The sequence below is a fragment of the Bos indicus genome, chromosome 10 (genome assembly GCF_029378745.1).
Source record: "Bos indicus isolate NIAB-ARS_2022 breed Sahiwal x Tharparkar chromosome 10, NIAB-ARS_B.indTharparkar_mat_pri_1.0, whole genome shotgun sequence".
Taxonomy (NCBI): Eukaryota; Metazoa; Chordata; class Mammalia; order Artiodactyla; family Bovidae; genus Bos; species Bos indicus.
In genome coordinates this window covers 76,421,633-76,442,026 of record NC_091769.1, presented here as the reverse complement: position 1 = coordinate 76,442,026, position 20,394 = coordinate 76,421,633, and the positions used below count along the sequence as shown (strand labels likewise).

The following is a 20,394-nucleotide window of genomic DNA, read 5'->3' as shown; positions in this document are numbered from 1 at the left end:
ATTAGGAATGCTGCTTTCACGTCAGCCTCGTTTGAGAGCAGTGAGTTGGTTAGCTCTTGAAGCACCTGTTGTGTACCAGGCACCATGCTAAGCTCAATTCAGGAGATGCACAGGTAACTGGCCTGCGCTGTGATATTTCTGCTGAGTAACTAAAATTCCTCATTTAAAAGACCTCTGTGCTGATATTAAAAAAAAAACAACCCTGCCACAGACCATGGCAGTGAGTGGGTCAGAGGTAAGAGTGAAACCCAAGAGGGAATCCTAAAATATCAGGACTAAAGAAATGGATTGCTGGCATACAGACTGCTTTCTGATGTGTTGAGGCAAACTTTCGTTTCAGGGAAGGTAAGTCCATCAACTGATTCCATTGTTCCTTGTTATCCAGCATTTCCCTCAGGTTCTCTTTATCTTAATTTTAACAGAGTGTCTCCTGATTTCTTGTTACACAATTATTTCCATCTATCTTCTGAATTCTAGATTCATATGTGAAAAATTGGGCTTGAGATTAAAGCTTTTCAAAATTACACTTGTGTTCATTTGTGATCTAAAGAGTAGATATATTAATATATTTGGAAGCCAAAATAAGGTGAGTATGATTAAATTCTATATGGTACCAATTCCAATAAGCCCTTTGCAATTTTTAAATTATTTTTTGTTGTGGCAAAATATATATAAACATAAAATTTGCCATTTTAACCATTTTTAATTGTACAGTTCAAGGGCATGAATCATATCCACAGTGTTGTGTAACTATCACCATTACCTATTTCTAAAACTTTTCATCACCCCAGAAAGAAACTAACCATTACATAATAACCCCTCATCCTCTCCACTCTCAAGTTCTCAGTAACCTCTAATCCATTTTCTGTCTCTGAATTTTCCAAATCTAGATGTTTCTTACAAGTGGCATCATATAAAATTTGTCCTGTTGTATCTGGCTTATTTCATTTAGCATGTTTTCAGGATTCATCCATGTTGTAGTATATATCAGAACCTGATTCCTTTTTATGGCTGAGTAATGTTCCAGTATACATATATACTGCATTTTGTTTCTCCATTCATCTATTGATGGATAGTTGGGTGGTTTTCTGCTTTTGGTTAATGTAAAATGCCATTGGTTTATGGATTTCCATTTGAATCCTTGATTTCAGTCCTTTTGGTTATATACCCAATAGACTGTTAAGTTCCTTAAGGGCAGGGTATCTGTTTTATTTGTTTTTCTACCTCCTGCATGCAATTTAGGTGCCTGTCACTTAGGAATCACTAAATGTTGAACTAATCAGACTATCTGTGTCTCTTAACTTTAGGCAGTAGATTGAATAAGTGAAGACTTGGTGCTGGGCCATAAACCTGGTATACAATGAAAATCTGAGCTTTTGTTGTTGTGTTTCATCAAGGCAGATTGTCAAATTAGAAGTTAGGAAGAAACTGCTTTAGCCTAAGACTGTATGCTATTAACTAAAAGGCCAACTGGGTTGTTTCATTCTGTGTGGGTCTGTTTTTTTGTTTTTAACAGTGAATGCATAAAAATACAACCAACTGACATCCAGCCTGACATATTCAGCTATTTGTTGCACATTATGTACACGGGGAAAGGGCCAAAACAGATTGTGGACCATAGTCGTTTGGAGGAAGGGATTCGATTTCTTCACGCCGACTACCTTTCTCACATTGCAACTGAAATGAATCAAGTGTTCTCACCAGAGACTGTGCAGTCCTCAAATTTATATGGCATTCAGATCTCAACGACCCAAAAAACAGCTGTCAAACCAGGGCTGGAGGTCAAGGAAGCTCCTTCCAATAACAATGGAAACAGAGCTGCTGTCCAGGGTGACCACCCCCAGTTGCAGCTCTCTCTTGCTATTGGGCTGGATGATGGCACTGCAGACCAGCAGAGGGCCCATCCTGCCTCCCAGGCCTTGGAGGAACACCAGAAGCCCCCAGTGTCCATCAAGCAGGAGAGATGTGACCCAGAATCTGTGATCTCCCAGAGCCGCCCCTCACCTTCATCAGAGGTGACAGGCCCCACTTTCACCGAAAGCGGTATCAAAATACACTTATGCCATTACTGTGGGGAACGTTTTGATTCCCGTAGTAATCTAAGACAACATCTCCACACCCACGTGTCTGGATCCCTCCCATTTGGTGTCCCTGCTTCCATTCTGGAGAGTAATGACCTTGGTGAAGTGCATCCACTTAATGAAAATAGCGAGGCTCTTGAATGCCGCAGGCTCAGCTCCTTTATTGTCAAGGAGAATGAGCAGCAGCCCGACCTCCCAAACCGGGGTGCCACAGAGCCTTTGCAGATCAGTCAAGTGTCTTTGATCTCCAAAGACACTGAGCCAGTAGAATTAAACTGTAATTTTTCTTTTTCAAGGAAAAGAAAAATCAGCTGTACCATCTGTGGTCATAAGTTTCTCCGAAAGAGCCAATTGCTGGAGCACATGTACACACACAAAGGTAAATCTTACAGGTTTAACCGATGCCAAAGGTTCGGTAATGCATTAGCCCAGAGATTTCCGCCATATTGTGACAGCTGGTCTGACATCCCCCTGAAAAGTTCTCGTTTGTCGCAAGAACAGTTAGATTCGTCCTGTGCCTTAGAGTCAGAACTCACACAAGAAAATGTGGACACTATCCTGGTTGAGTAGCAGTTTCTCCTTCAGAATTTTTATATCAATTCTGAAAAAGGAAATCCACATGTGGTTTTTTATTCATAAATTATTTTCCTCCTCAAGTTCTTTACCATTTATCCATAGTTCTAAGGTTGTATATACTACATCTTTTTATTGTAAAGATATATCGATACATTGCTGCCAAAATGTAACCTTCTAATTAGGGCTGTCTTTTCCTCAGTTAAATCACAATTTAGAAATGAGAAATCAATGTGGAAGTATGGAAGTTTTTTCAGGTTGTAGAATCTGTAAAAGCAAATTGAATATGAAATAAGTGTAATCTTTTTTAAAGAATGTTCTAAACTATCACTTTTGGTTAATGTTCCACATGAATTAAGCCCCTATGAGGATTATTTTAAAATATTTTCTGCCATATAGGAAATTAATAGTTATATTAGTATATAAATATGTTATAATGTATGAAACATTTGTTTGAGGGTATAACTATACCAAATCATGAATAATTTAAAATTACTGTTTATTTGCTAGTTCTGCAACATCTTGCATGCATGTGTGTGCATGCTCAGTCACTCAGTCAGATACTGGGGTTTGATTCTTTGTGACCCCACAGAATGTCTGACTGTGACCCCATGGACTGTAGCCTGCCAGGCTCCTCTGTCCATTGGATTATCCAGGCAAGAAAACTGAGTGGGTTGCCATTATGTGATTTTATTTATTTAACATTGAGCATACCTCATTTTCAATAAAAGTATTTTATTTAAAAGAGAGAAAAGGAGAAGAGTCAGAAACACACAAAAACTTAGTAAGATACATACATGTAGGTAAGAGTAGATGCCGCCGGTGTTAGAGACAGCAGTTCAGACAGATCTGGTGGACTGACACCCTGGTGGTGTTACCTTAATCTAGTGTTTTCTTAAAGAAATTAAGAGCAGTTTGAGATTTTTATGACAAGAGGTTTATATGAGCTTAAGAGGAAAATGGTAGAATACAAATTATCTTTCTATCCATAGTATCAGAAGATTTTATAGATTGAGTTGATATTAATTTCCTTTTCTTTTTCCCCTTTTTAGCTAAGGAATTTATTTTTTAATATAAATTTATTTATTTTAATTGGAGGCTAATTACTTTGCAATATTGTATTGGTTTTGTCATACATCAACATGAATCCACCATGGGTGTACACATGTTCCCCATCCTGAAGCCCCCTCCCAGACATTAATTTTCTAACAAAAACCTGAAAAGGTACCTTTTCAGTGGCACAGTTTTCACTTTTTTTCTGGTACATAAAACCAGCAGAGTAGATACAGTCAGTGTACTAGAACTATGTTTAAAAATCATGACCAGCCTTCCCTCTGTGAGTCAACTTAATTCCCCTTTCTAATAGTGAAACTTACAAAGCTAAAACCCCAGAAAAATTAAAATTGATGGACCGAATGACAGATTCTTCTGCTGTGTGTAGCTGGGAAAAAGCTGGTCAAACTTCACCACAGAGGATAGATCTAAATTGTTTCTGATATATTTAAATTTTAAATACTAGATAGTCAAGAATAACCAAAGAGAGAGGCTTTAGAACACCCTCGTCTTTTTTGTATGTTCCCCTGTTAAATTCTAACTCTCACAAGTATGTTAGTAAATTTAATAAATTTGGTTTCTACAGCTTATAATTTAATTGCATACAAAAACTCTTTAATCTCCCTGATGACTGCACACTTCATAGTTCCTGACATCAGAGTTCCTTAAGTGTCTGAGTTTAGTCAGGAAAGAGCTCAGAGAGAAATCCATCTCATTTTAAGGGTGCAAGGATTTCTCTGAGTTATCAGTGAGTTTAGGTAGATTATGAAGTGGTAAGTTTTTCTTAAGAAGTGAATGAAGAAAACCAATGGGCATTATCTAAGGTGGTTGAACTTCTGTCCTAGAAAAGGATGTGAAGCCTCATGGGGTCAGGATTAACGTGCTAAGAACAAAATCTAAGTAGCTATTGATAGAGAGTCAGTTGTATCAGTCAGTAGTTAAAACAAATGCATTGCTCTTTAGTATCAGAACTTCATATAATCATATTCTTAAATCATTTCAGCAATTATTCAAACTTACGCTGTCCTCAATGACTTCATCACATACGGTGAACACAAATATTAACATTGATTTCATGTATCTTAGGCTATTCTGGATATATTCCCTAGCCTCCTTCAAGTAAAATTTTATTTTTTCTTGTTTAGATAAAAATTTTCATGATTTTTCTGTTCTGTTTCCTTTCCTACTTGGTCAGTCATTAGTCCTTGACACAAAAAGTATGTGTCGCTTAAAGGATGGGATTTAGTGTGCATATGAGTTGTGGATAGGACAGCAGTTCAAGGCAGAGTCTGGATGAGGCAAGAGTTTGCTTTTGGCTGACTGTCCATAATAGACAACATTAACTTAAAGCAGACATTTATCTACTTTGTTGAGTGTTAAGAAAGGAGTGGCTAACTGTATTTTTATTCTTATTCATAAGGTTCTTTTTAATATTAGGAATTCAAAGCAAGTGTTCTTTCCTTCATCTTCATAGTATTCTGTCTGTATTAGGAAGTGGGAAAATGAATACTCCATTTTATAGGAAAAAATCCCCAAACCTGGCTTCCAGAGAGCCAGTGAGTAGTGGTATGGGGAATGATTCCAGTTTTATCTTTTTCATTTGTTCAACAGGAATATTTTAAAAATTATTTTATAATTAATATCGTGCCCTGAGTATTTTTAAAGACATGATTCCTAAGAAAATCTACCTTGTATAAAAAAGTTCCTCCAGCTAAACACTTCAATTTTGACTACATCATTTATAAAATGGAGCTGTTATCTTCGCCATATAGTATGGTCTGCATAATGATTGTCAAACTCTTAAAACTGGAAGTGCTGCGTGCACCTTAGTGTGTCAGGCAAGTACTAAACAGACAATTCCTCTTTGGATCAGCTTAGAGTTTTCCCTTTTTTCTAGGTCCCACAGATAGTTGTTTTCTGGAGGAAAACTGACTGTTGCAGTATTTGTTCTTGTTAGCATATTGTTAAACTCAGTATCTGATAAGTGCAGTCTGCCTTATAAGAAAACCAACATTCTGGATTTATCTCTTGAAATTATTATTTCTTTCTCTGAATTATTATTCACTTTTCCATCTGTAAAGTGTGTGAAAGCAATCCCTACCTCACAGGGGTGTTGTGAGGATTTGTTTTAAAATTGTGGTAAGTTATATCAGAATTATTGATAAAAACCAACCATATAGGGACTTCTCCAGTGGTCCAGTGGTTAAGACTTCACTTCCCAACGCAGGGGGTTCCGGTTCAATCCCTGGTCAGGGAGTTAAGATCCCACATACCTCATGGGTCAAGAAACGAAAACATAAAAACAGAAGCTGTATTGTAATGAATTCAATAAAGACTTAAAAAAACCAACCATATAAAGAAAATTACATTCTGCATTTTTTATGGTTTTAGCTAAACCTTTAACTTTAGTATTCCAACTCATAAATTCTAGAATGTCTTCAGAAGCGGTCATGTACTATTTAATACTCAATAATTAATTGGCAAAATTTTTACTTTTTAGAAATACTCTAGAAACAGCAGAGTTGCTAGAATTCCTATTCTACCTTAGTTTAATCCTAAGTATTTCTCTTTAGCCTTTAACAAGAAAGATAGTAATTCTTTGGCATTATTGGGAATGAAAACTTTCCAAGTTCAATGTTATTGAAAGTTCCCCCAAACATATTTATATATAGGAAAAGGAACAAAAGCAGTTGAGAAAATACCATTTTCATTTCTTTGATGTGCATCATCTAAAAAGTAGATAGAGACAGGGAATAGAGTAGGGATAATACAGTAATGTATTATGTTCTATCAAAATAGTATTGGAAAAGGCTTCACTTAAAACTGAAGGAAATACTTATTAATCATGGGAAAAGATAGTCTGGAAAATGTATAATTCCATTGATGTTTATTTGCACAGGTGAATTCTTGATATTGTAACTCAGATCCTTGAGAAGTATCCATTTTTTGTCTAATTGAGGTAAAAACTAGGCCGTGTGAAGAAATTTCATAAAGTAACTTGTATCTTTGTATGTTTTAAACTAAATGTAGCTCTGTGGTTTTTTATTATAATTTTTAAATTCCTAAGAATGAAATCTGTAAATTATTATTCTTTGCTGTACTTCTGTATGTGTATGGTTGGACTATCTGAAGACTGGTGAGATTATACAGTCCTTAGCCTGTCTGTCTTAAATGTAAGGAATTACAAACTGTGATTTTTGTCTTCAAGACCTGAAGAATCCTTTGTGCTTCAGTGTGTATCTGTCCACACTTGATTATTTAGTAGATATTGTTCCAGTGCAATTGATGGACTGTCATCAACTCTTCTGTTTTGTGCCAAATAGTCATTTAGTCAGATTAAATCAAATATCAACTTAAAATGCTTTCAAAGAAACTTGGACTTAAAAAATTTAAACCAAAAAAAAAAAAAAGGAAAAGGGAAATTTCCTGGTTGTCCAGTGTTTAGGACTCTGTGCTTTCACTGCTGAGGGCCTGGGCTTGATCCCTGGTTGGGGAACTAAGGTCCCACAACCTATGTGGCACAGGCAAAAAACCCCCAAAACCTGTACAATGAAAAAGGCCCCCTGAAGAAATCTTCAAAGTACTACTAACACATAGTAACATACAATACAAGAGACTGAAATCAATAATATATTGTATGCTTAAACTCTTCCACCTAATGTATTGTGAGTTTGCTTCAGAAATATTCTTTCAGAAAGTTTTGTATTCTCCATTTGGAATGAAAACAGTGAATTTCATGTATTTTATCATGACAAATAAATTAATGTGGCTTGATCATAAACAAAACTTTTTATTAGCTCAGCTTATAGAATGTGTTCTTATTTTACAGCAGTGTCTGCCAAATGTTGTCTTCCTAGTGTTGAGGTAAGTAGTCTCTGTATCAGGTAACATTTTGGATGTGTGATGCAAAAATGCATCAGTGGGTCCAATTCTTGTCAGCAATAATCTGTGTTAATAGAAAAGTTGTGTCCTCATCAAGTGCTTGTCAGCTGGTATCTCTGGAAAGGTAGTATCTAGTAATTTCCTGGAAGTTTCTTGCTTTGCTCCTTTCTCTCTTCCCTTTTTACTATCCCTCCAGTAGTGGAATCTGCAACAGCGATTTTTAGCCAGGATGTATTAATTGGGGTTCTCCAGAGAAACAGAACCACACTGTGCGAGTATGTGTATGTGTCTGTGTTTGTGAGAGAGGGAGAAAGGGAGAGAACGAGATTGACTGGTTGATTATAAATAATTGGCTTATGCAAATATGGAGGCCAAGTCTCAAGATCTGCAGGTGGCAGGCTGGAGACCCAGGGAGCGGGTGAGGTAGTTCCAGTCCAAACTTTGCAGCTTGAGACTCATAAAGGCAGGAAAAGCCCACTGTCCCAGCTAATAGGCAGAAGTTCCATTATTCTCAGCAGGGTCAGCCTTTTTGTTCAGTTCAGGCCTTCAGTTGATTGTACGAGGGCTACTCACATGAGAGAGGAAATCTTCACTCAGTCTACTGAGTTAAATGTTAACTCATTCAGAAACAGAGACACGCCCATAATAATGTTTGACCAAATTTCTGGGTATCCCGTGGCCATGTCAAGTTGACACATAAAGTTAATTATCACACTGGGTGATCCCCCCTCACCATGGTGACATTTAGCAGTGTGGAGATATTTGTCACAACCGGGTGGGCTAGAAGAAGGTTGCTGCTGGCATCTAGTGGGTAGATAAATCAGGGGTACTCTGAACATCCTACAGCACAGATTATAGCCCCCACAACAAAGAATTGTCCAGCCAAAATGTCAGTGGTGCCAAGAATTAAATTTCTATTTGTATTAACTTTATCCCATCTTTTCAAAGATAAAAATGTGATTATTAAAAATTGTAGATGTATTAAGCAACAGGACTGTCTAAAATCTACTCATATAATCTTTGAATTAAACAATTGTGTCCCTAATAAGTTCTCTGTGAAATTAAAATGTGATCATAAGTTGTAATTTGTATAAATATTTAATTTGGCCAAAAGGTGGCACCAGTGTACCTTTTAAAAGCCTTTCACATAGCTTTGACTAGGCTGATAAAGGTCCCTCTAGTCAAGGCTATGGTCTTTCCAGTGGTCATGTATGGATGTGAGAGTTGGACTATAAAGAAAGCTGAGCGCCGAAGAATTGATCCTTTTGAACTGTGGTGTTGGAGAAGACTCTTGAGAGTCCCTTGGACTGCAGGGAGATCCAACCAGTCCGTCCTAAAGGAAATCAGCCCTGAATATTCATTGGGAGGACTGATGCTGAAGCTGAAACTCCAATACTTTGGCCACCTGATGCAAAGAACTGACTCGTTGGAAAAGACTTTGATGCTGGGAAAGACAGAAGGCAGGAGAAGGGGACAACAGAGGATGAGATGGTTGGATGGCATCACTGACTCAATGGACATGAGTTTCAGCAAACTCCAGGAGATGGTGAAGGACAGGGAAGCCTGGTGTGCTGCATTCCATGGGGTCGCAAAGAGTCGGACATGACTGAGCGACTGAACTGAACTTTATGCTCAAATTTGGCATCACTATTTAATTCAAATTTATTTAGTACTTAGCTTCTTTGGGATTTTGTCTCACTTTATAGAGTCAAGATTAATGAGAAGCTTCCTAGCATTCCCTAATATATTAGGTACTGAAATATATTGACATCCTGCTTTGATCAAGATGCTCCCAATTTACCTGTATAGCAGCAGGTAACTTGAAAATATCATTTAGTATGCTTCTTATATCAATAATTTCTAAGGATGCTTGTAAGTCTTTAACATTAAGTGAAAGTGTTAGTTGCTGAGTCGTGTATGACTCTTTGCGATCCCATGGAATGCAGAATACCAGGCTCCTCTGTCCATAGAATCCTCTAGGCAAGAACACTGGAGTGGGTTGCCATTTCCTTCTCCAGGGGATCTTCCCAACCCAGGGATCAAACCCGGGTCTCCTGTATAGCAAGCAGATTCTTTACCATTAAGCCTTAGGCATTTTAGTCTCAATCACATTTGTTCCTTTAATCAGGCATCAAACTCAGTTTTTAGTGTTCTGATGGGTTAGTAGATAAATCCAGGGACATATGAGTAAATACTTCCTAGTTTCTTACCTTTTGTTTATTTCCTTCATATGCACAGCCAGTGAGGTTAGCCTGTATATTATTTTCTGGAACTTACTTTATTTTCAACTGTGATTTAACAACTGACTTTCTAAGGGTGTTCTTTTTCCGTCTTCATTTGCTTCCTTCCAGCCAGTTTCATTCTCTGAGTAGGCTGAGACATTCTCTCATAGAGTTCTTGTGCCTTCCAGTGCTGAGTGAATGCAGGCTACCCTTTCCTCTCCACCGTTTCTGCTTGCAGTAGTGCTATTAATATTATCCTCGGGCTTTGTGCCTCATCACTAAATACTTCTCTTACATTTATTTTACAACTGATTAACCAGCTTGGACAATGAACCTGCTTCCTCCCAGACAAATTCTCTTCCAGTGTTTATTTATATAATGTTGAAATAAAAGATCTTCCTTTAAGCTGCTAGAAATCTTGGTGTCCTTTCATGTCAGAAATCTGAAGGAACAGCAGTGCTATGTGAGGGCTGCTCTGTACAGCAGTCCTGGCTCTCTTGGGAAGTGGAGGAGAAGCTTGTGCAAGAAGGAGGCCTTCGTCATCTGAAGTCACCTGTTGTATGATCTATGTTATTACTCAGTTTCGAGAAGGTTCATGTTAGATTCTTGCGGACCAAACAGGCCCTTGAGGAATGAGATCTTACGAATTTAGCTCTGCCACATTTTTCTGTAAGGGAAGCCATATGGTACTTAGTCCAAACCATATGTAGGTAAGTATCTAATTCTTAAAAAATAGTTTTTTTGATAACTGGCATTTGTACCAAGTGCCTTGTAGGGAGGAAAATCTAAAGAACCTATGGTGTAGTTCTTTAGGAAAAGGATACAACATTTGCAGAGATAAGAGAAAAGGTTTTGAAATGCAGACCAAAGGTTCCAGTGGAGTGCATCTCAAAAAGATTTTTTTACTGGACCAGTTCTCATTTCCCACACTGCCCTTCTTTTACATATGTGCACACAGTCCATGCTATGAGCTCAGTGGTACCTGTCATCTATCACAGCATTTCAAAATTTGGGAGGAAAGGCATATAAATGGAGAACACCTTTTTTAAATGCTGAACGTCTCCTGTTTCACTGTTAACCACAGTTTTTCAGATTTCTCCAGTTGATGGTTAGCTTCAGACTCACCATGTAGAGCCATGCAAATTATGCACAATAACACTAGGGGGCGCCACTCACCAAATGCATACTTCTGGCGTTAGGCTTGCAGTTTGCACAGCTGTGCGGGGCAGCCCTGTCTTTCCTTATCCTGATTTAAATGTTCAATTTAAGAAGCCCTTATTTTGAATTTCTGCAGCAAGTGACAGTTTTCACTTGTCTAGCCAGGAAATTATATTAAACTAAAATACACAGGTGGTATAAAGAACAATGAAGAAAAAATGAATACTCCCTAGGTGACTCAATCATGTGTTTGTTAAAATTTGTAGAACTGTGCACCTGTAGAACAGGGTGGATTTTACTGTATGTAAATTACACCTTAATGAAGAAAAGATTAAGACCACCCAGATAAATATAGAAAAGTCTTAAAGTTTAATGAGCCATAATGATTATCATTCACTATTAATCCTTCCATGGGTCAGAAGAAAAAAAAAAAAACAACCACCATCTAGACATTAAGAGTACAGAGAAAAACTCATGAAACTAAAAAGGTGATTCTGAAATTCACTCAAATCAGACAAATTACTGATGAGGCTGTGGCACATCTGGATAAAAGATCAAAAACTCAGGTGGAGTTTTTCACCTGAATTGAATTGTGAGTGACCAATTATTTTGGCATTTGGTGCATCTCAGCTTTACACAGAGGACAACTAGTCATTCTGATCAGGGAGATAGAAACATGAGTTTCAGTTGACCTGTTTAAAGGAGAGGTGATACTCTGTTTTTATACTACAAATGGCTGTTCCACATGGAACCTCTGCATTGTAGTTTATATATGAAGATATTTGATTGACTTGAGCATACACGCCTGTAGCTGCATTAGTCATGACTGTGACTGATCACAGATGTGGTCCAGAAGCCCGCTTGTCACTGTACTGACCAGACCTTCCTGTGACCTGCAGATACCATATGGATTTGGGATTCAAAGGTTTGAGTACAAGTATACAAATGACTGCACCTGCTTTTGTCACTCCTAGACGGAAGAAATGGCCATCCACTCCAGTATTCTTGCCAGGAAAAGTCTATGGATAGAAGAACCTGGTGGGCAATAGTCCATGGAGTTGCCAAGAATGGGATGTGACTGAGCATGCACAAACATCTCTCAGGAGTACAAAATTGGAAGACCTGTTTTTTTTTGGCCACAGTTATAGCTGAGAAAAGTATAGGAAAAATTTAATCCCAGCCCCAGAATTGCACTGTCATAAAGATCAAGATAGAGCTTCCCAGGTGGTGCTAGTGGTAAAGAACCTGCCTACCAATGCAGGAGATGTAAGAGACGTGGGTTCAGTCCCTGGGTTGGGAAGATCCCCTGGAGAAGGACTTGGCAACCTACTCCAGTATGCTTGCCTGGAGAATCCCGATGGACAGAGGAGCCTGGCAGGCTACAGTCCATAGGGTTGCAAAGAGTTGGACATGACTGAAATGACTTAGCATGCATGCAAAGATCAAGATAAGGCCAAAAGTCCTATTTGAGTCTAGCGGACATGACTGAAGTGACTTAGCATGCATGCAAAGATCAAGATAAGGCCAAAAGTCCTATTTGAGTCTAGCCATGAAACAAATTGTGAAGAAAGTGCATCTAGTCTTGTAAAATGCAGAAACTGCTAGACACTGCTACCATTGCTGTTACGATAAGTTAGAGACAGGTTTAAGTTTAGGAGTTTTCCACCCTAGGAGGCATCCTCCCCTCACCTAGGTTTTTCTTAACTGTTTGTGGTATCTGTGCCCAGCTTTGCTGAGGATTTTCTGTGAATGTATAGTGTGCTCATGTACAGATACATATTTACTCACTCTTTTTCCTAAGTTCAGAAACTTAGCCTCCAATGATCTCAAGCTTCAGGGAAAAAAAGGTATGTACTTCACAAAGTGATTGGGGGCTCCAGACTTAGCATAAAGGGCAGAATTGCCTGTGAGGACAAGTGTTGCAAAAGGTTATGTACTATTTTCTTAAATTAGAAAGATGTGACTTAATAAAAAATTTTAATTCCACAAAGCGTGAAATATTAAATACCGTATATACAGTGTACATTGACAAGACATTTTACTTCAGAACTAAGTTTAGTTTTAGGACTTTTAAGATGTTATCAACTTTAAATTGATCCCAAGGTTTGGAAAGCACATTCTTTCCTAGAGCTTAATTATTGTCATTGGTCTGTGCTTCAGAAAAACAGGGTTGTCAGTGTTTAGGGAAGAAAACTGGTGTCTTAGTAAACAGAACCTTTGAAACATCCAGCTTTAGCAGGCACCATCTGAATAAGCATTTTTTTGCATCAAGGTTGCTTAGTTATTTGGTAACCATATAGATTATTAACAATGTGTCAGTTAATACAGAAAATACAAGAACAGCAAGAGATGAAAGCAAGTGCACTTCTGTCAGGCTCATAGATGGCATCACAGTCAGAATTGCCCTTTAGGTGGAATTATTTCAGTGAAACTGAATTCAAGTTCAAGGTGTTTTCTTTCTCTTTGCTGGAGGTGGGCTCTTTTAGGCATGTCATCATAAAATCTGGCCAACACTCAGCAGAGCAAAACTTTTGGTGGTGCTAACTCAGTTTCCATCTGTGATCTTTATGGTTTTAGGAAATTAATGTACTATACCATGTTTCTCTTAAAAGACCTGGGTAAATAAACATGAACCAGTATCACATTTATTTTATATTAATATTCAGTACATATTATTAATTCAGATTAAAACTTTTTTACAGAGTATTATTTCTTTAATATTTGCATCTGATCCACAGTAATATAGTACTAATTTTAATGAGAAATACAAATTAGAACTTTTGCTTTCATAATAGCTCATCCAATTAACATTTTTACAGACAAAGAACTACTATAAATATGTAACATTGTGCAGGCTTTTTTCCTGCACCTGTTCACAAATCAGAAGGAATATCCTTTAAAACTACTTAGAAACCAAATGCTATCAAGCTGCCCCTGTACTTACATGACCATCTCCCCACACCTGACAACATGAATTCCTCTCTTTGGTCTCCCCCACAGTGCATCACAGTGCTCGTCCCTGTGGCTCTTTCCTTAACCCTGGTCCCAGTTTCAGTTGCTGCTGTTTCCCAGGTTGGGCTTTTCAAGGGCAGAGAGCCTGTCCCCTTTATCAGTGTTTGGGATGTGTCATACCCAAAACATTGAATACATTGAATTCAACCTAAATTTAAGTAGTTGCTTTCTGTTAAATTTTTTGTTAACTAAGGATTACAAAAAAATCTTTTCAAAAATGTACCATAAAATGTACTATATACTGAAAATTCGAATCCTGTATACTAAGAAACTGTAAGTTACACAATAAAACATCACAGGAATTTGAACCTAAAGAACTCTAAACCTTAAATAAAGATCTTTAAAAATGCAGAAAGGGCAGACAGAGAAGTCCACCCCTAATGTATTGAGTATCAGGTGAAATTAAAAAGCAGACTTCACACATCTGAATAAAGTTGACATTAAGAGGATCTCTTCAAACAATAGGATTCTGAAATCTAACAGTTACATTAAAAATTCTGCTGTAAACTGTCCCCCCCTCAAATTAATTCTTAAACTATAAAAAAATAAGGCAACTTGAAGTTAGAAACTTACAGATGAAGTTAACTCTGGATTTTTTGCAGAAGCCAGATTGGACTGGTGCCCTCTCACAATCTGTATTTCTAAAAGCCTTTAGCAGGAAGGTGAGTCACGCATACTGGTGAAATAACGTATTCTCTCAGAAATACATCAATCGAGTGTCTAAGACTTCACTAAATAGTAGACCAATTAAGATCACAAACTTCGTGCTGTCAAATAGATTATCTTCAAAGAAAATTATGCAGACAGTTTTTCTGAAGAACTCTATTTGTGCCACATGCTTATTGTTCTTTGAGGTGGAGGAGGTGGCAGGGAACCTAATTTCTACTTGAATGTTCTTTTGTTTCCTGCTGCCTTTACTTAAATGTTACCAGGGACTATTTTTATACCCTATAAAGTACTTTGAGAAAATGTTAAGTGGCTAATGCTACACAAAATAGAGAAACTGAATCCCAGCTAATTGATGAATGTTCATTAAAAGCAGCATTTATACCACAGCAAATTTAAAGGAAAATTAATGTTATTAAATTGCATTTTAAGTGATATTTTAATACTATCAAGTGGATGTGAATTGAATAAGAACCTATTTACATTCACTTCATGTCTTACATATAAGGTCAAATTGCTTAAAATAAAAAATATTTTATGAGAGACTCCTAAGTCATCTGATTCTTGATTATTTCTATAAGAGCAAAACAATTTAGATCATCTTAGAATTCACAGTAGTAGAATTTGGCCATGTAGCAGAATAATCAGATTGAGACCAGTGCATTTCTGGATTCCTTTTTCAAACTGGAATCCTACTTACTTAATTCACCAGATATTCTCAATAGAAAAGATTGAGGAGAAACCATTTAAGAATGAATGCAAATAAAGTACACATTTCATCACAAAACCACTCAATTATAATACATTCTAACCAAATATGTATCACACCACAAAGGGAAGAAAAACAGCAGAAACCTAGGACTACTTAGTCTTAGAAAATATTCATTACACATATTTATCTCACATGTTTTTAAAACTCCCAAATAAATATACCTAAACATTTGAAAATATTTTCAATAACTGGTAAGTGCTATACTTTTTGCTCATTCATGAGAAATTACTAAAAACTTACAATCAAGTATATTGGCTTGAGCCATCCTTGCAGTAAATGAAGGCAGGATTCTTCAAAACTCTGTAAAACGCACCAACTTTAGTCAGTTTTTTTAAAAAATTGCTCACTTTTAAATATGTAGTTGCTGGTAGCTGTCCAAGTCCATTAGCACCACATATAGTGAATTAAAAAGTATTTTTAGGGAGGATGACTTAGCAGTCTTTCGTTTAAGAGTTATATAATTAAAAGAAATTGATTTCTTGGGTCATGTTTTGAAAGATCCACTTTTCATCTTGCTAAATTGAAGGACTGGTAGTTTCCTTCCCTGCGCTCCCTCCCCGCAAGATTATAAGCATGAAGGGAGGAAAATCTGGGGAAATACTTTTACACTTCAACAAACAATCTTGCTAATAATATCCATTATCTGGTTTAGTTCCAAAGTCACATTCTTCTGCCAGAGGTCTCAATAGGTACTTAAAGGAAGAAACTAGATTCTAAGGGACAAATTAGCACATACTTTCTGTATGCAATCCATAAATAATGCAGGAAGTCACCAGATCGTTTTAAATCATCTAATATACATTCTTTTCTTTAAGAACATACGAATACCTTTAACAAGTACCTTACAACTCAAGTGAAAGTTCTTAGCTATTTCATCTACTTTCAGAGTGACACTGTCACTCAGTAGGGGACTGTACAATGTGAACCCTGACCTGTGAGGTAGGGAAGTGTATTGCAGTCTTATGGCTATTTCACACAAGGAAAGGCTGAAACAATTACTTTTTCAAAAAATATGGCAATCACTGAGATCGATGATTTAAATAACTAAATAAAACACTAGCCCTTCTTGCTATATTAAGTTCATTTTTTTGTGTAAGGGATTAGCTGGACTAAGTACTGATGAAAAAGTAAATTTTCAATATTCATGTAAAATGTTTACTGGTGTCTCTCAACACATAGGCACAATGAAAGAATACTACCATTTTTTAAATGTTTTTTTAAATATAATGTACTTTAGTAATAACTTTCTACTTTCTATTCAGCTATGTATTTGGCTCATTCTTGAGCAAGCATGAGTAATATTTTCATTAAATTATTGTGATTTCCTAATAAATCACAATCCAACCAGTCCATCTTAGAGGAAATCAGTCCTGAATATTCATTGGAAAGACTGATGTTGAAGCTGAAACTCCCAATACTTTGGCCACCTGATGCGAAGAGTTGACTCATTTGAAAAGACCCTGATGCTGGGAAAGATTGAGGGCAGGAGAAGGGGACGACAGAGGATGAGATGGTTATATGGCATCACCAACTCAATGGACATGAGTTTGAGTAAGTTCCAGGGTTGGTGATGGATAGGGAGGCCTGGCGTGCTGAGTCCATGGGGTCGCAAAGAATCAGACGCGACCGAGCAACTGAACTGAATTGATTGTGATTTCCTAAGACTTTTACTGCCAGGTTGGCTTTGAATCCACTCTCCCCTCTTCAAGGAGAGATTGATGAATATAGTCTCCAGAGATTTAATCTTGCAAGATGAATCCTGTGTCACCTGTGATCACTTGTTACTTGGGAAGTTTGTCTTCTCCTGGATGGAAAATAACATTCCACTTTTTGTTTTTGTTGTTGCTTTTTTTTTTTTTTTTTTTTAGGTTTTCAGCAGGTGGTCTTGCACAAGTGGATTTACACAGGTCTTTCTGGGGTAGAAGAAAGATGGAGAGGGAAAATGCACTCCCTGTATCCACACCTTTGCACTTGGTAATTACTTGCCTGTTTGAAGTAGTTTGTGAATGGCTTTTGTAAGGAACTTGAGCAAGACTAGAAAACCACTCATGTTTAATCAAACTATATACATATATATTTTGGTTTGCAGTATTGTTTTGAGGTAAGGCTACTGCCTAGGAGTGTAAGTCCTAGGCAGTAGTCTTACTACTATAAATCACACATTCACAAAAACAGTTCACCATATTCATCATTTCAAATAACATAAAAGTGCACTGTAAAAAAAAAGTTGTTGAAAACAGAATGCGATATTAACCTATACACAGTGTTGAACTATCAAAAGGAAACCAGGCTTTGTGACATCAGAGGACATGAAAGAGCTTATGGCATACTGCAAGTATTCATTAAATGTATCTTCTCCCAAGCACTCTAATCTCCAGAAACCATTTTAGCAACTCCCCTGATGTCACTTTTCATTGCAATTTGTACTGACTTCCTCCAATCCAGAAATGGCTGCATTTCAGTGGTAGGGAGGGTTTTATAACTTGATTCATTCTTTAGCACTTGACTTCTAGGTTGGAATCGTGTTGGGTTAAATTCCAGATGCTAAATCTCTCATTTGTTGCTGAAAAAAGAAATGCCACGAATATGTAAAATAATTAACTATTAAGCTTTTGTTTTTCCCTCCCATGATCGTCACTGTAGACGATTGTTTATTGTATTATCATCAGAGGCCATTTCATTAACAAGCTGTTCTATAGACAACTGGATAGCATTCTTGACAAGAGAAGAAGCTGTTTCTATTAAGAGTGTTTCATATTGTTCCGAAGTTCTACCCTCAAAACCACTGTCATTAGCAAAAACCCCTACTTGCTCATTTTCAATTGAAATTAAGAATGGCTTAGGGACATTTTTAGATTTCTTAACATCAAATTCACTGATTTCAGTGTCTGTGATAATAATAGCAATTGGCTCCATTCTTTTGCTTTCTTCTGGTTTGGGTTTTTCTGCAGTGATCTCATTTTCTTGAAAATCCAATTCCTGGCTCAATTCAGTATCTTTTGGCTTACTCTCCTCAACAACAATCTCTCTACTTTCATGCTCCTTCCAATCTGGTCCACTTTCTAGGACACCATTTCTGGCTTCTTCCAGAATTTGTTGATCTGGGACTGCAGATGAGGGAGGAACTTCAGAACCCACTGGGAGCTCCTGTTCTGTGTCCGAAGCTTCCAATGGGCTCACGTGCTGAGGTTGAATGCTTTGTTTTTCCTCAAGCATTTCAGTATCTTTTTCAAGGATTAGAGTTCCTGTTTGAATAGCAGAATGACCCATATCTAACTCAAGTTCTACTGAAATCACTTTCTCTCCAGGAGAAGTTATGCTGTTGTTCACATTTGATTCACAGACCTCATCGTCCCCTTTCTGTGAGACATCTTCCCTTACACCCTGGGGCGACTTGCTCTTTGTTGCCTGGTCATCTGATTGGGTCTGAGTTTTTGTAACCAGATTTTCAGCCTCTTGGACTTTGACACTGCGGTCTGAGTCTTCTATGATTTTGGAGTGATTACTTCTTTTCTCTCCTTTTGAGAATTTTATGCAGGGAATCTTGAGTCTGGATTTTGCCTTTTTCTTAGAAGGATTAGCATCCTCAGCATTGATTTCAGATTGCAGTTTAGCCTTAAAGGGCTTTTGCTGCTTTGAAGACTCTGACCTTTTCCTGCGTGTTACAAGGCGTTTGATTGAGTCCCAGGCCCCACCAGGGCGTTGTGGCTGATCAGAAGCTCGTGCTTCTGGAGGACACTTCTTTGCTGCATCAGCAGCTTTAGAGCTGGCTTTGGGCTTCTTTGCTTTGGCTGCTTTTTTTCTTCTCTTGAAGCAGAGCATCGATGCTTTTTCCTCCTGCCTCTCATCCTGAGGTCTAACTTCTGCTGATCTCGTCTCATCCTTGCTTTCTACTTGTATTTCAGAAACTGTGATCTCCATTTTCACATTACACTTTTCTTCCTCTAGAAAACTATATCGTCTCTTCCTTAGCAGTCTATTATGACAAAAAAGTGGGCAAAAATATCACACTGAGTAAAATTTCTTCCAGATGTCATCATTCCTTTCGTCTTACTCCATATGGTCATTTTAGGTGGTTTCTCCAGTTATACAAATGCCTACATTCTCTATTGTAATTTCGCTAATTTCTTCATGAAAGCCCTTTTACTGGATAGATTTTTGTTTTATTTAAGGAGCAACCTGATAAGAGAAAAGAGGGATATTTTATTTCACCATCAGTCTATTGTTTTCTATAGAGACTATTTCAGTTGAATGCATATGATTCTACCTGGCATATTTCCCACATACTAATTTACTGAAATGACTGGAGAATAAAAGTTGGGGTTTATTTTTGCCCTATCCAAAAGACTTCATTGTGAATTTATTTTACTCTTTTTTGTTGTTGTTGTTAAAACTTCATTTTGGATTACTCTGTAGATCTGTTATTATTTTATCAATTCTGGAGTTGTGCTGTTTCTATGAATTGTTTATGTAATTCTCTGAATTGCAAATTAAGAAACAAAAATCACCATCACCACCAAAAACAATAAAAAACAATGAAGAGCAGGGTGATAAGCAAGCTAATGTAATTTTTTATTACATGCAATAAAGAGTTCTGAAGTTGCAAAGATCTTAGAGATTATTTGAGATTATTCAAGTCAAGCCAGGTGAAAAAACTGAACTCCAGTGTGGGCAGCTGGCCTGTTGAAGGTCTCAGTTAGATGAAGTCAGAGCCAGAGTTAGAACTGAAGACTTTGACTCTCTAATGTTCTTTCCAGTATACCATAAGGTTTCTGTTCTAAAAATGTATGTTCCATGAAGGAGGTGCTACTTTTCATACATGCTCGTGGGAAATTTAACATTACTGTCATTCTCTACTTGTAAATTTGTTTGTATAATTTTAACATTTTTTTCTAAGTATCTGCTGTTCAAACATTTTCTATAATGAGCACATAGTTGAAGGTCAGAGTGAATGATGATAAAACAGTTGACATTT

General features: G+C 37.2%; 2 protein-coding genes across 7 annotated transcripts in view; one reads left to right on the top strand and one right to left on the bottom strand.

Annotated features, from left to right (window-relative positions):
- The window catches only part of ZBTB25 (zinc finger and BTB domain containing 25), a 34,663-nt gene extending 14,635 nt beyond the window's left edge, over positions 1–20,028 (top strand). For 3 of the 6 annotated variants that reach the window (XM_070796727.1, XM_019969052.2, XM_070796730.1), the window contains exon 3: positions 1,517–20,028. In XM_070796727.1, coding sequence (XP_070652828.1) covers positions 1,517–2,651 — 1,135 coding nt within the window. In that variant the 3' untranslated portion in view covers positions 2,652–20,028. The remainder of the gene's footprint in view (positions 1–1,516) is intronic. The other 3 variants (XM_070796729.1, XM_070796728.1, XM_070796731.1) reach the window with 3 other exon arrangements.
- On the bottom strand, positions 13,599–19,340 carry AKAP5 (A-kinase anchoring protein 5). The gene has a single exon (XM_070796732.1). It carries the CDS (start codon positions 19,338–19,340, stop codon positions 18,054–18,056), a length of 1,287 nt encoding a protein of 428 aa, XP_070652833.1. The 3' UTR covers positions 13,599–18,053.
- Positions 20,029–20,394: the final 366 nt, after the last annotated feature.